Here is a 15,775-nt window from a genome sequence, read left to right as displayed (position 1 = left end):
GTTAAAGTCCATTACTATTATTGTACTGTCATTGAATTCCTTTATGTTTCTTATTGTTTTATATATTTGGGTGCTCCCAAGTTGGGGGCATAAATATTTACAATTGTTAGATCTTCTTGTTGGAATGACCCTTTAATTATGATATAGTGCCATTCTTCATCTCTTGTTACAGTCTTTGGTTTAAAATCTAGTTCGTCTGATATAAGTATTGCTACTCTGGCTTTCTTTTGATATCCACTGCCATGAAAAATATTTCTCCCTCCCTTCACTTTCAATTTGCAGGTGTCTTTAGATCTAAAATGAGTCCTTGTAGGCAGCATATAGATGGCTCTTGTTTTTTAATCCATTCTGACATCCTGTGTTTTTTGATTGGAGCACTTAGTCTACTTACTTTCAGGGTAATTATTGATAGATATCAAGTTAGTGCCATTTTATTGCTTGTTTTGTCATTTTCTTCTGTGGATTTTCTCTTTAGTGTTTTTCTCACTCAAAGAGTCCCCTTTAATATTTCCTGTAGGGCTGGTTTAGTGGACAAAAACTCCTTTAGTTTGGGAAACTTTTTTTTTTTTTTTAAGATTTTATTTATTTGAGAGCTAGAGAGTGAGAGTGAGAGAGAGAGAGAGAGAGAAAGAGAAGGAGCAGGGGGAGGGGCAGAGGGAGAGGGAGAAGGAGACTCCCCACTGAGCAGGGAACCAGACATGGGGCTCGATCCCAGGACTCTGGGATCATGACCTGAGCTGAAGGCAGATGCTTAACTGACTGAGCCACCTAGGTGCCCCTAGTTTGGGAAACTCTTTATCTCTCCCTCGATTCTGAATGGTAGCCTTGCTGGATAGAGCATTCCTGGCTGTAGATTTTTCCCATTCAGCACGTTAAATATATCATGCCACTCTTCTCTGGCCTGCCAAGTTTCTGTGGAGAGCTTTGCTGCTACCCTTATTTATCTTCTCTTGTAAGTTAGGGACTTATTTTGTCTTGCAGCTTTTAGGATTTTTTCTTTATATTTTGCAAATTTAATATATCTTGGTGCTGGCCTACTTTTGTTGATTTTGATGGGAGTTCTCTGTGCTTCCTGGATTTGGAAGTCTGTTTTCTCTCCCAGATTAGGGAAGTTTTTAGCTATAATTTCCTCAAACATTCTGCCCCCTTTTCCCTATTTTCTTCTTCTGGGACTCCTATGATAGTAATGTTATTATGTTTCATGGAATCATTGAGTTCCCTAATTCTACTTTCTGATTTCTTTCTCTCTTTTGATCAGCTTATTTTCCATAATTCTATCTTCTGTATCACTTATTCGTTCCTCTGCTTCTTCCATCCTTGTGTTCATTGCATCCAGTTGGTTTTGAATCTCAGTTATTGCATTTTTCATTTTGGCCTGATTGGTTTTAAGCTCTTTTATCTCTGTGGCGAGGGACCTGCTCATGTCTTTTATGCTTTTCTCAAGTCCAGCTAGTATCCTTATGATTGTTGTTTTAAATTCTGGATCAGGCATTATTACTTATATCTGTTTCCATTAGAATCCTGACTGTGACCTTTTCTTGTTCTTTCTTTTGGGATAAATTCCTCCATCTTGGCATTTTGTCTAGGTCTCTGTCTTCTGCGTGTTAGGAAGCCTGTTATGTTTCCTACTCCTGAGAGTAATGGCTTTATGAAGAGGTCATATAATGCCCCGGACCTGGTGCTTTAGGAAATGTCTCTGGTGTATGCTGTGTACCCTCTGCTGCTGTGTTATGGCTCCTCTATCCCTCAGGTCAGTCCTCTGCAGGGTTTCTCCTTGTCTGTAGTGGGGAGTATTTGGACCTTGGCCACACTGTGGCAAGTTTTAATTAGGTGTGCTCTGGTCTGCTTGTTAAAAGAGACCTGAAGCTATTTCCACTAGAGGTGAAGCTCCGCAGTACTCTATGGTCAGTAGACTTGGTGTATGTGGGGGTTTGTGCTGGTCTTCAGGGGGAGGGGCCACTGTGCTGGTTCTCAGATACACTTGCCTGAGAAAAGCAGCAGAGTACCAGCAGAGTGCAGGGCATCAGGTTTTGGTGTAAGCAATTTAAGCAGCCAGTTTTGGTGCTGTGCTGTTTACTGAAGATGGTTTATGCTTAGGGGTGGGAGAGGGAAATGGCACCAGCCAGCTCCTTTGTTCCTGGAGAGGGGAGTTTGTACTTACTGCTATCAGGGAAGCCCTCCTTGAGCAAATAATTTATCCTGTGTGTTCAGAAAAACAGACAAATAATCTCCTCATGGGATTTCTTCACTCTTTGTTGTAAGTTACCTCCCAAATACACAATCTTGTTCATGTCAAAAGCCCCCCTGCCCCTCCATGGCCAGTGCAATTCCAAATTATTCTTGGTGAAACTGTGCCAATTAGAATGTATTAGTATTATAAGGAGAAAAGATATACCTAGAAGAGGCACAATTTTAGATTGAGAAGACTTTGAGAGAACTGGTATGGTCTTAAGGTAGTGTAAGGGGTGCCTGGGTGACTCAGTTGGTTGAGCGTCAGCTCTTAGTTTCAGCTCAGGTCATGGTCTCAGGGTCCTGGGATCAAGCCTCACATTGCGCTCTGCACTCAGCGAGGAGTGCTTGAGGATTCTCTCTCTCCCTCTGCCCCTCTCCTGGCTCATGTTCTCTCAAATAAATAAATCTTTAAAAAAAAAAAAAAAGGTAGTGCTAGTGCTTGGGTAACTTCATCTCTCTGAGCTTGATCAAATGCCAATTGTCACCAATGAGAGGTCAGACAAAATCTGAAACAAAGCAGAAGAAATTAAATAGAGCAATTCTGAGACCCAAAGACATGAGTAAGCAAGAAGTCCTTAAAAGGTTTTGAAATGGTATGAGGCAAAGGAAGGCCAAATGGGGAATTACCTGGATCCAGCTTGGGGATGGAACTTACCATACTTGGCAGGTAAATTTTAAGGAGGCCCCCAAGATCCTTGCTTCCTGCCAGCCATACATTTGCAAAATTCCCCTTTTTCTTGAGTTTAGCCAGATTTAGGACTTGCTTCTAACCAATGGAATACAAAGGTGATGGAATGTATATGACTGCATTTGCATGATTACCTAAGACTGTAGCACCCATCTTGCTGGAGTTTCTCTCAATACTGGGTTTGAAGAAGCAACTTGCCATGAATCCTACAACTACAAGGAAATGAACTCTGCCAACAATCTGAGAGCTTGGAAGCAGATCCTTTCCCAATCAATGCTCTGACAAGAACTCAGCCTTGTGAGACCCTAGGCAGACTAGGCCCTGCTAAGTCCAAACTACTACTTTTTTTTTTTTTTTATTTTATTTAAATTTTAGTTAACATACAGTGCAATATTAGTTTCTGGAGTAGAATTCAGTGATTCATCCGTTACATACCACACCCCGTGCTCATCACAAGTGCCTTCAGGCACCCTACAAGTGCCTTCTTTAATAATCATCACCCATCTAGCCCATCTCCACACCTCCCTCCCTCCATCAACCCTGTGTGTTTTTGTTAAGATTCTCTTATGGTTTATTTCCCTCTATCCTTTTTCTCTTTTCTCCCTTCCCAGATGTTCATCTGTTTTGTTTCTTAAATTCCACATATGATTGAAATTATATGGTATTTGTCTTTCTCTTTTTTTACTTAGCATAATACGCTTTAGCTCCATCCATGTCACTGCAAATACAAGCCCAAACTTCTGACCCACAGAAACAGTGAGATTAAGTGTGTGTTGCTTTAAGAAACTGAGTTTGTTGTAATTTGTTACACAGTCATAGAAAACTAATGCACTAGCCTATGCCCATGCTTGCCCTATAGACTTTTCTTCTTCTAGACAAATTCACTTCTAAATATTCAACTTAACATTTAGTTCCTTTTTTCTAGTCATGCATGGGCTGTTGAGGTTAAAATTACTTACCTGAAGTTTATTAGACTCTTTGGGTAAAAATTAACCAATGTTCTTTCCCCCATTTTAAACATTAATATTAGTACAGTGAAAGAGATGGCAATAAATTAGCAGTGACCAGCTTTTATTTACACAGCTATCCTCAACCCACCTGCAGCAAGGACACATTTGTTGTAGTATAGAGGTCTCTCCAATTAGAATGAGCTCCCTGAAGTTAGTGTCCTCTGGCTTTATATCCCCTCCAGGATTTACACATATTGGATATTCAATAATTGTTTAATTAAAACAGTTTAAGCTTAATAATTAATGATATCTGGGGTGCCTGGGTGGAGCAGTTGGTTGAGCATCCGACTCTCGGTTTTGGCTCAGGTTGCGATCTCAGGGTCATAGGATTGTCCCATGTTTGGCTCCACACTCAGTGGGGAGTCTGCTTGAGATTCTCTCTCTCTCCCTCTGCCCTTCCTCCTTGTTCTAATAAATAAATCTTTTTTTAAAATTTAAATTCCATTACCCAACATATAGTACATCATTACTTTCAGATGTAGAGTTCAGTTATTCATCAGCTGCATATAACACCCAGTGCTCATTGCATCACATGCCCTCCTTAATGCCCATCACCCAGTTACCCCATCCCCCTACCCCCTCCAGCAACCCTGTTTGTTTCCTAGAGTTAAGAGTCTTTCATGGTTTGTCTCCTTGATTTCTTCCCATTCAGTTTTCCCTCCCTACCTCTATGATCCTCTGCACTGATTCTCTTATTCCACATATGAGTGAAACCATATAATTGTCTTTCTCTGATTGACTTATTTCACTCAGCATAATACCCTCCAGTTCCATCCACATCAATGTAAATGGTAAGATTTCATCCTTTTTGATGGCTACGTAATATTCCATTGTATGTATATACCATCTTCGTTATCCATTCATCTGTGCATGGACATCTGGGCTCTTTCCATAGTTTGGCGATTGTGGACATTGCTGCTATAAACATTGGGGTGCAGGTGGCCCTTTGGATCACTACATTTGTATCTTTGGGGTAAATCCCTAGTACTGCAATTGCTGGGTCATAGGGTAGCTCTACTTTCAACTTCTTGAGGAACCTCCATACTGTTTTCTACAATGGCTGTACCAGCTTGTATTCCCACCAACAATGTAGGAGAGTTCCCCCTTCTCCACATCCTTGCCAACATTTGTTGTTTCCTGACTTGTTAATTTTAGCCATTCTGACTGGTGTGAGGTGGTATCTCATTGTGATTAAAATAAATAAATAAATCTTAAAAAAAAAAATTAATGATATCTGGCTTCATTTTAGGTGGCACTTCTGCTTGATGCCCCAAAACATCAAGACCCACGACAGGATGGATACTGGGACCACAAATTATGAGTAGTGTGCCAATGTTACGGTTGCCCAAGCTAAATCTCACAAGAGACAAAGGAAAATAACAGGTAATTAGAATTCAGAGATTCTTCACCATCATCTTCAATTAGCTGCCACAAAATTTCCCAGTACTGAACCTCTCCTAAAATTCTTACTTCTCCCAATCCCTCCAGGTATCTGAAATAGAAAAAAAGGGAAAAAAAAAAAATCTCCCTAAAAGATTTCTCCCTTCTTTTTCGTCTTTTAAATAACAATCTCGGGGTGCCTGGGTGGCTCAGATGGTTAAGCGTCTGCCTTCGGCTCAGGTCATGATCCCAGGGTCCTGGGATCGAGCCCCACGTCGGGCTCCTGGCTCAGCGGGGCGTCTGCTTCTCCCTCACCCTCTGCTTCTCCCACTGCTCATGCTCTCTCTGTATATCTATCTCTGTGTCTCAAATGAATAAATAAAATCTTTAAAAAAAAATAAATAAATAAATAACAATCTCAACTGTTGGCAGTTTCTGAGGAATTCAAAGAACATCAATAAAATTTAGGCCAAATTAAATTTATAATTAGAAAACAGATACTATTTTTGGTATTAAGCTTAAGAATAAAATGCAGTCAAGTCTACATAAATATTTATAGACATTAAAGCACAAAGCAGCCAATCTAGCTACACCTAATGTTTAATGACTGTGGCTGAGTCTCTGTTCCCTAGCAAAACAGACTAAGCTCCTGATGGGCAGGGACCGTGTTCTGGTCAGCTGTGTATTTCTCCACATATAACACACTGCTCACTCAAAGGGACACTCACAGAATCTGTTGAATTCAATTAAAAGAGAAAACAGTATTTTTAAAAAAAATCAATGGTGATTGCTAAGGTGACATCTAAACCCAGATGTTCAAATAACACCATTCTTGCCCATTCTGCAATGAAACGATCAGAGGGAAAAGAGAGAGTGTTAAACCAAATAACGCACTGAAACCTCCAAGCCTATATAAGGAAGAATCACACCATGTTTAGCCAGTGAAAAGGACTAGTATTTAAAATATATTTTAATGAGAACACTTTCTCACTACCTTTAAATAAAAATGATTTACATTTTTTAATATGAAACTGCTCTGGCCTTAGGACTTAACTACTTCCTGGTCTATGGGGTTTAGATGCCACCGCACCACTAATTCCCCAGTGCTCTTGAGGCACGTGTTAGACATGTCCTCCTCTGCTGGAAGTCCTTGGGGCAACTTCAGGGGCTTGATCCTGTGACATAAGAAAATGCTTTTAGAATTATATTAGGTAACAGATTTTAAAAAATCGCTGACAAACAACAAACCTTATCAAATGTTTAACCACTTTCAGTTTTGCGTTCACTGAAGGGATATTCTTGTGAACTTGAGGAGTATGTGCCTAGAAAGAAAGGAAACCATGTAATGGATCAGTTTCAGAGCAGATGGTCCCATGTTTCAGCAAAATGTGAAAATGAAGGCTTATTTTGTCTAAATCAAAGTTTCAAATAAATTACACTAAATAATACATTTAAACAAAAGAAACAGTAAAAATACACCTTAAAGTTTAAGAATTATAAAATTTAAAGCAAATTTAAACAACATGTAAGATGACTTAAATAGTTGCATACTTTTTCTAATCCAAGCATCTTTATTATATCTTTTTCCCAATATGGACGTCTTTTTGTACTTTTTATTCTGGTAACAATATGCAGTTTATGAGGGTGCTGTGGATCCCCACCGTATTTTTCATGATCTGCAGGTGAAGACTGAAATACCTAAGAAAGGAGAATTATAAATGGTAAATTTTCAACTTCTATGTATGTATGTTTTTCAACTTCTATGTATCTATGTTTCTAAGCATCTCCTTTTTTTCCTTAAAAAAAAAAAAAAAAACCCAAACAACCACATAACGATCTCATCCCAAATCTTTCTATAATCCTATCCTCAAATTGAACATTTATACCCATCTGATTACTTAGATAGAAAAAGTCTAATAATTTCAGACTCTGAAAAAAGTATCACACAGGCAAAAACTGTTTTAAGAGTGAAGCAAGAGCCACCAGAGGACACTGAAGAGTTCAAATGTCAGGAGACTGTATGAGCACTGTATAAGCTGGGCACAGCTGCATCCCTTCACCGCGCTCAATCAGGGGCACAAAGCTAAGCTTACAATGACAATAACACTTGAGGATCATAAAAAAGTACGTACAAAGTACTAGAAGAGTACAAATGACTGCCTATGAAGGATTAGAAACGGCTCCACAAAGCTGCTATGTGAACTGATTCTCTAAGAATCAAGATGTTCCAGTAAGCTATCCCACGAAAACCTTCCCTAAGTACATAAAATGTACTGAATAAGGATGTACATGGTAATACTACTTGTAATACTGAAAAATTTAAAGGCCACATCCATGTTCCTCATAGAATAACTAAATGAATTAGGATGCATACATTCTAAATAAAACTAACAAACTAACAATAACAAAACCAAACAAAATACGATATAACTAAACTATGATGTATCCAATGGGATACAGTGCTGCCATTAAACCAAATATGGCTTACTATCTTAGCAGCTACTAATGCTGAAGAACGGCCATAATACATTCTTGAGCAAAAGAAAAAAAAATCCACACAACCATGTGTAACAGGATCTTTTTCTTTAAAGATTTTATTTATTTGAGAGAAAAAGGAGAGATGGAGAGAGAGTATGAGCAGGGGGAAGGGGCAGAGGGAAAGGGAGATGCAGACCCCCTGCCTGACTCGGGGCTCAAACCCAGGACTCTGGGATCATGACCGGAGCCAAAGGCATGATTAACTGATTGAGCCACCAAGGCGCCCCTGTAGTAGGCTCTTGTATTTGTTTCATGTGTACCAAAATACACAGGTTTGTATATATGATACATTACATAAATACTGATTCTAAGAAATCATGTTATACACACACACACTTATGTATGTATAAAGGTTTCAAAGATATTAGATCAAGAGTCATACCTCTGGGGAATCACACACACAGAAGATGGCACTTTAATCAAAAAGCATATAATTCAATCATGAAAATAATATTGTAGAAACTTATCCACTGAGAGGCTCCCATTATATTGTTAAATGAAGAAAGCAATTAGAGAAACATTATACATGAGATGATTCACATCTTTAAAAACATACAACAGAAAAGGATGTGGAAGGTATTGACAGTAGCTGTCTCCAGGTAAATGGGATTAAGGGTGCTTTTCAGTTGTTTTTGCTTGTCTGTATTTTCTAGGGGTTTTGAAGAGACGCAGGGTGAGAAGAATGGTGGAAGACAGAGTATGGGGCAGGCATTCCAAAGAAAAGGAGAGAGGATATAAAGAAACTGTGTAAAGAGCCTGAAATATTTGGGAAAACCAAGTGGTTCTATGTGGCTAACGTAGGAAAAAAACACGAAAAGCAATGTAGCTAGTGTTTTCCGAAAGAATGATATGTACACATAAATCTAGCAGTTCTCTCGCAAAGATTCCAAGTTGCAATAGTCAAGACAGAAAGTGAACACAGAGCCACATAGACAGTGTCAGAGCAGGAAGAAGACTCATTGTTTTCTGAGGACAATGGTGATATGAAAACACAAACTATTAAGGCAAAAAACCATAAGCAGGAATAAACAGATTCTAAGATGATAAAAACCGACTACTACAAAGAACAGTGGGGGCGCCTGGGTGGCTCAGTTGGTTAAGTGACTGCCTTCGGCTCAGGTCATGATCCTGGAGTCCCTGGATCGAGTCCCGCATCGGGCTTCCTGCTCAGCAGGGAGTCTGCTTCGCCCTCTGACCCTGTCCCCTCTCATGTGTTCTCTCTCTCTCAAATAAATAAAAAAAATAAAAAAAAAAAAAAAAAAAAAAAAAAAGAACAGTGGTACATTTTAAAAAAAAAAGAATCATTTAGATAAATTCTACCATGCTTTATTTAAACTCTGCCCTACCACCAACATCCACAAATAATTTAATATGAAAGTTTTCAATATTACAAAAGTAGGTATCTTTTAAAACAGCACATGCTTAAAAAAATAGTAACACTAACCGCCCCCCACCCACAACCCTTCTTCTTACTTTATCTGGAATTCTTGACTTGGTAAATTTGTGACGAATCCAATCCGTGCAAATAAGAGACTCCACACCTTTTGTCACAGTCTAAAACATGATATAAACATTTTTTTTAAGAACTCTGTCTAGTGCAGAAATCCATACCCACCAATTTTTAGGTGACAAAAGTGTTTTTACCTAACCTATAATTATCAAACATTTATCTCAGCCCCTTAGATGAATGAATATATTCATCTTACCACTAACATTAGAAAGCAAAAAGCTCATAAATATAGACTTTTCTGGTTTTTTTTTCAAGTTTTTATTTAAATTCCAGTTTGTTAACATACAGTGTAATATGTTTCAGGTGTAGAATTTAGTGATTCCTCACTTACATAAAACAGCTGGTGCTCATTGCAAGTGCCCTCCTTAATCCCCATGACCCATTTAGCCCATCCCCTACCCACCTCCCTTCTGGTAACCCTGTTTGTTCTCTAGAGTTAAGAGTCTGTTTTTTGGTTTGCTCCTCTTTTTTCTTTTTTCCCCTATGTTCATCTGTTTTGTTAACTTAAATTCCACATATGAGTGAAATAGAGACTTCTTGCCCAGAGGTTGGCAATATTTTTCTGTAAAGGACTAAACATGAAGTTATTTCCAGCTTTGGGGCTGTATGGTTTCCATTGCCAAGTCTCAACTCTGCCACTGGGGGGCAAAAGGAGCCCCGAACAATATGTAAACAAGTGGGCGTGGCTACATTCCAATAAAGCCTGATTTACGAAAATAGGTGGGCTGAATTTGACCTGCAGACTGTAGTTTGCCAACCCCTGCTCCACACGATGTGCAATAATAACCTTCAACAATACACTGTAAAAAGAAATGAGTTTATGGTTGTCTTTCTGGTCCCTACAATGCCATCACTACTAGTTCCTATCTCTTGTTCCCCTTAGGCAATCTTCTAGTCCTGCTGCTCTCAGTCGGCTAAAGAGAAAGGATTCACTGCCAATCCCTCATATCTGGAAACTCCTCTCTGGATAGGCAATATATTTTTTTTTTTTTTCTAAGATTTTATTTATTCATTTGAGAGAGAATGAGATAGAGAGAGAGCATGAGAGGGGGGAGGGTCAGAGGGAGAAGCAGACTCCCTGCTGAGCAGGGAGCCCGATGCGGGACTCGATCCCGGGACTCCAGGATCATGACCTGAGCCGAAGGCAGTCGCTTAGCCAACTGAGCCACCCAGGCGCCCCTGGATAGGCAGTATTCATTCCCTTCATGCCCTTTCTGTCCTGCTGAGGTCCACACATAATTAGAGAGTAAGTAGGAGCGAATGAGCGAGGGAAAGGAAAAATATGGGCTTCTAATCCTGGTTCTGTGCTTATCATCTGCGAGAAATGAGACACTTATCCTCTCAGAGTCAATTTCCTCAGCTATTTTAAAAGGAAATAATACTGACCCCACAGGATTAATCTAAGGTTAAGGTAATCTATGTAAAGCACCTAATATTATTATCTATAGCCAGCAGCACGCCTGTATCTAGACTCTGGCCCTCATGAATAGATTAGGCTGAGCTGCTATAATTTCTGTAAGAAAGACTAGAAGGAAATACATGAAAATACAAGCATGAATGGTTTCTGGGAGAGTGCTTTCCTTCTTTCTGCTCTTCCACAGTTTTCTATTTTTCTATAATTGAAGATATATTCTTTTCGTAACTGAAGAGAATAAACCCTTAAACTTTAAAAAGATTAAGGGGAAACCAATACTAGCCATTTTTTACCAGCATGTTCTCCAGGAAAAGATCTTTTGTGATTTCAAATCTTCAGTGATGAAACAGCAGATAAACCATAAATAAGACTGATCCTCAACATTAAAAAACATATATAAAAAAAGGAACTGTGCAGTTAAACCTGCCCAGTTGTTTTATTCATTAAAAAGGAGAAAGAAACAGTTCTTAAAGAATAAAAAAAAAAAAGAGAGATAATACTTGAAACACTTACTTGGAGTTTGCCTGGGGGCCTCTGAACTATTGAGCGCAAAATCCCTGCCATGAGTGTGGTGACTGTTCTCTTCTGAAGCTATGACAAGCAGAAAATAGATCCGTGAGTCAAATGTGTCTTGGAAATGGCCAGGTGCCCACTTCTGTATTATTAAAAAACTAAAGAACAAGTTAATTATAAAGTTGGTTAAAGTTTAACAGTGAAATCTTATTATTTTAATACAATAAGGGTAAGAATTAAGTTATAATAAATGTGTTATTTGGAGTTCAGCAAAAGCATACATAGTAATTATACATTAACCACATCCTGTTTTTGCCAAATGAGTTAGAACCTAGGTTGACTCAACAAAAATGGGCAAAGGAGGTTATTATTGTTTAAAAAATTCTCTTCAACAACAAGCACAAAGAATGCTTTGTTATAGAATCACATAAAATGGAAGAGCTAGAAGAGACTGAAGAAATCCCAACTCCTAGAACTAGAATTAATAACCTTCTTACCTTATGTATGTGGAAAATGAAAAATCAATCATTTACTCAAGGGCATCCAGCTATCCAAGGAGTATATGGTCTGGAACCCAATTTTAGTTCCTGGTCCAGTGTATTTTCACTAAATCATAACATCTTTCTGTTAAGAAGTAAACCATAACTTTCTGTTTTGCATATTTGTACTGTTAAACTATTCTTAACGAACATGCATTGCTTCTATGATGTAGAAAAAGTCATGTTTATTTAGACACAAATAATTACAACCTACTGTACTGATGTATACTAAAAACAGAAAGATTAGGTTTATGAACTACATGTATATTTTGGATAAGTTATTTAACTTGTGTGCTTCAATTTCTTCCCCAGAAGAATATAATACCTATCTTGCAAATGAGTTATTCTAAAAACACCTAAAACAGTATTTAGCACGTAAGAAGCCCTCAATAAATGGTAGCTTTTACTATGATAAAATTATTAAATTATTACAAAACTGTAATAAGAATAACACATCAAAATAGAATACAATGGTGTATTTCAGTGAATCCACCAGATTCTGGCTCACTCAAGCTCTGCAAGTCTTTCCTGTGATGTGGAAAAAGCAATGAAGTTGTGGGAATCAATGCAAGATGTCCCATTAAAAGAGCCAGACTTCAGAAAAATTTTCAGCAACTGAACCAGTCTCTCAAAATTAATTATGCATAGGTTTTAGAAGAGTTAACTACTAAATCCTTAGTGCCATGAAATCCAGAATTTTGTCTTGCTCATTTTCTACTCTCAGCATCTAGCACAGTCTCTGATGAACAGTGTTTGTTTCTGAATGTCTGAATCAGTTAATGGGTTAGATCTATGGTCTGCTCAGCTCAGAATTCAGAAGTACCTCAAAATTTCATAACTCTCATTCAGACCAGACTTCAAACATTACCATATAGCATAACAATTTCTAGTTCAAATCATCAGCCATTGCTTGGCTGGTTGTTTATATACATTTTGTATCAAGGCTTCCTTAGAAGAAACGCTTAATTTCCTTAGAAGAGATGCTTATTTAATCCTCAGGCCCTTCAATCAAATAGGTAATGATAAAATATTTTCTTTACCATACTTCTTCCTCCCAAGTTAAACATAATATACCAACCCAACTCATTTGGCTTCACACTATGTTACTCTTTTTCTTATCACTTAAATTTCAACAAAAGCCTCCTCACTGGCCGTCTGGCTTCCATTCTAACTTCCCTAAGATCTCTTCTTCATGGCAGCAATCATCTAATTAAAATCCTAAATCAGATCATGTCAACCAACTCCTCTTCTCAAAACCTTCCAATGAGCCAAGTTTCTCACTGTTGGAGTGAGAAGTAACATATAAACAAGAGAAGAAAGCCAGAATAAATCCATGTGATCCAATGGCACAGGATTAGAGTTTGAGCTCATGTTTAGCTAAATATAGATAGTGATGGATACAGAAATAATCACAGACATCAATGAATACGTGGGTTAGCTCCGTTAGCTAAGAAGACTAAAAAGCAATGGAATCCCCGTAGCAATGAGCACACCCAGCACCCTGATTTTAGCATTCTCTAATAAAAGAAACCAGGGTTGCATGGAGAAATGGCTGATTGGAGGGCTACCTCAGGGAATATATGAAGATGAGCCTGGAGCATCTTGTAGCACTAGAAAGGAACTATTCAAAAAATCAAAATGATGAGAGTATGTCAAAGGGACACAGGAACCAAGTGAAGAGCTCCCAATGGCAAAAGCTGGACCAATATGAGCTACAAAGTAAGTAACAAAGTACTGGCTTATAATCCAAACCATAAAATAACCATGATTCCATATTCATATAAATAAATGAAGAAGTAAATTAATGGGAGAGAAGAAACAAATCTCCCTTATTTATTCCAAATAACTTATGCAGAGACTTCCCTCTCAAAAGGTGGAGGAAAACCACTCATAAGTATGGGCTATGCTTAACAACTTGCTCCCAGAGTACAGTATAGAAAGGGGGAAAATAACATTGTACTAGAGAAACCTCACAAACACTATGTCAGCCAAGTGATCATGGTAAATATCAACTATGATAAAAGTCAAGTTGATAGCATGCACGCTTGATATGATGGAATGAGAATGGCACTTCATGTCTGTGGTCCGCCTCCCAAAAACCCCTAACACCAGGCTGAGAGAAAAACATCAAACTCCATTGGAAGGACATTGTGGAAAATACCTGACCAGTACCTCTTCAAATACCTGAGTGCCTTAAAACTGTCAAGGTCACCAAAAACAAGGAAAGTGAGATACTGCCATAGTCAAGAGGAACCTAAGGAGCCATGACGACCAAATGGGATTCTGGAACAGTAAAAGGACATCTAGTAAACACTAAGAAATCCAAATGAAGTATGAACTTTGGTTAATGATGTATCAGTATTGATTCATCAGTTATAACGTATGTACCATACTAATGTAAGATGTTAATAAAAGGGGAAATCAGGTGTGGGGTATATAGGAACTCTGTACTATCTTCACAACTTTTCTATAAACCTAAAATTATTCTAAAATAAAAAGTTGATTTATTAAATACCCAAAAAGCTTAAATGCATCGGAGCAACAGCCAGTCCTTAACCCCCACCTCTAGGACTTCATCTCCACTCTTAATCAATACACACACTGGCCCCCTTACAGGTCCTACAAGTTGCCAGGCAGCCATGCTCCTTTGGACGGACTGTTCTTTCTCCTGGAATGCTCCTGATATTCACAGTTAATTCTCTCACTTCCTTCAATTCTTGGCTCAAATCTTTTCTCAGTAGGGCCTATCCTGATTCCATTATTCAACATTTTGACCCACCCCCAAATTGTCAGACTTCTTACTTCACTTGATTTTCTTTCCATAGCATTTATCTTCTAACAGAGTTTATTAGGTTTGTTGTTGTCTGTCTTCACCCAGTAACATGTTAATTCCGCAAGGACAGTGATTTTTAAATTTTGTTTTGTTTTTGGCCTGCCCTGTCTCTTCACAGATGTATCCCAAGCATATACCTAAAGCAGCACCTGTCATGTACTAGGCACTCAATCAGTTTTTGTTGAATTAAGTTTACAGACTTCAGAAAGTGTGACAGTCAAAAGTTATAAGTTTTAATAAAAAGTAAAGATTATTGTTAATAATAAGGCACACAACTCTTGGACTTTGAAGTAAGTAGCTCCCAGTTAATGTCTGAATAGTTTTAGACATCTATTTAATGACAAAAGGAGGGGAAACACTACCGAAAATGCACAACACAGAATTTCCCTTTCAATAAACCGAGATCTCTGAAGGCAATAAATGTCTCTTCTTTTAATTCCTAATGCCTATCAGGTAATAGGCAGTCCCCATCCTCATCCGCGCCCCTTGGCGAAAAGACGCAGAACAGGCAGCTGTGGATAGGTGGCAATCAAAAACATGGTTGGCGAAATTACAGCTCTTGGTAAAATGGTAAATATTTTAACTGCCAACCCTGGAAGGTTTTGCCTTCTAAAATGCAATTAGGTAAGCTTTTATCTTTACTAACAAAAAAATTCAAGTTACACTGATCCCCAGTGGGAAACCGAAATTAATAATAGAACAGAAGCACAGAAACTGCTAAAACACACCTGAATTCCCTTCCTCACTAAGCTATCCTGCCTAGGCGGCTCGGCCCTTGGGCTCCAAGGGGCTCGGGAACTGGGAAACAGGATCCAGTCGACCACTGGCTTTTCGCGAGCCCATGGGACAGTACACGGGCGCAGGCCCATTTAGGTTACTGCGACCCGCAAACTCAGAATCCGATAGGAAAACCAACAGTCATCTCCATAGCGTTCCCAGGTACGTACTCCTGGCAAAAAGGCAATACTCTCCGCCATTCATTCCCCTCTCACCAGCTACTGCTAAATGTTGTTCAGACTGAACTTACCGAATGAAAGAAGAAAAGAGGAAAGATCACCAACCGCTGCATTCAACCCCAGCCGTCACGGCGTGCAACAACTGTGACCCCGCGCACTTTA

General features: G+C 38.7%; 1 protein-coding gene across 6 annotated transcripts in view; it reads right to left on the bottom strand.

The window, feature by feature from the left end:
• Nucleotides 1-2,624: 2,624 nt before the first annotated feature.
• MRPL30 (mitochondrial ribosomal protein L30) overlaps nt 2,625-15,775 on the bottom strand; it is a 37,797-nt gene continuing 24,646 nt past the window's right edge. For 2 of the 6 annotated variants that reach the window (XM_032397305.1, XM_032397302.1), the window contains 5 exons: nt 11,286-11,363; nt 9,322-9,402; nt 6,862-7,008; nt 6,559-6,632; nt 5,717-6,485 (listed from right to left, as the gene is read on the bottom strand). In XM_032397305.1, coding sequence (XP_032253196.1) covers nt 6,353-6,485; nt 6,559-6,632; nt 6,862-7,008; nt 9,322-9,402; nt 11,286-11,336 — 486 coding nt within the window. In that variant the 5' untranslated portion in view covers nt 11,337-11,363 and the 3' untranslated portion in view covers nt 5,717-6,352. Of the gene's footprint in view, nt 2,739-5,716; nt 6,486-6,558; nt 6,633-6,861; nt 7,009-9,321; nt 9,403-11,285; nt 11,364-11,782; nt 11,910-15,684; nt 15,775 lie in introns of those variants that run through there. The other 4 variants (XM_032397303.1, XM_032397304.1, XM_032397306.1 and 1 more) reach the window with 4 other exon arrangements.

Source organism: Phoca vitulina, unplaced genomic scaffold (assembly GCF_004348235.1).
Source record: "Phoca vitulina isolate PV1807 unplaced genomic scaffold, GSC_HSeal_1.0 scaffold98, whole genome shotgun sequence".
NCBI classification, from domain to species: domain Eukaryota; kingdom Metazoa; phylum Chordata; class Mammalia; order Carnivora; family Phocidae; genus Phoca; species Phoca vitulina.
This window is presented reverse-complemented; position numbering and strand designations above follow the sequence as displayed.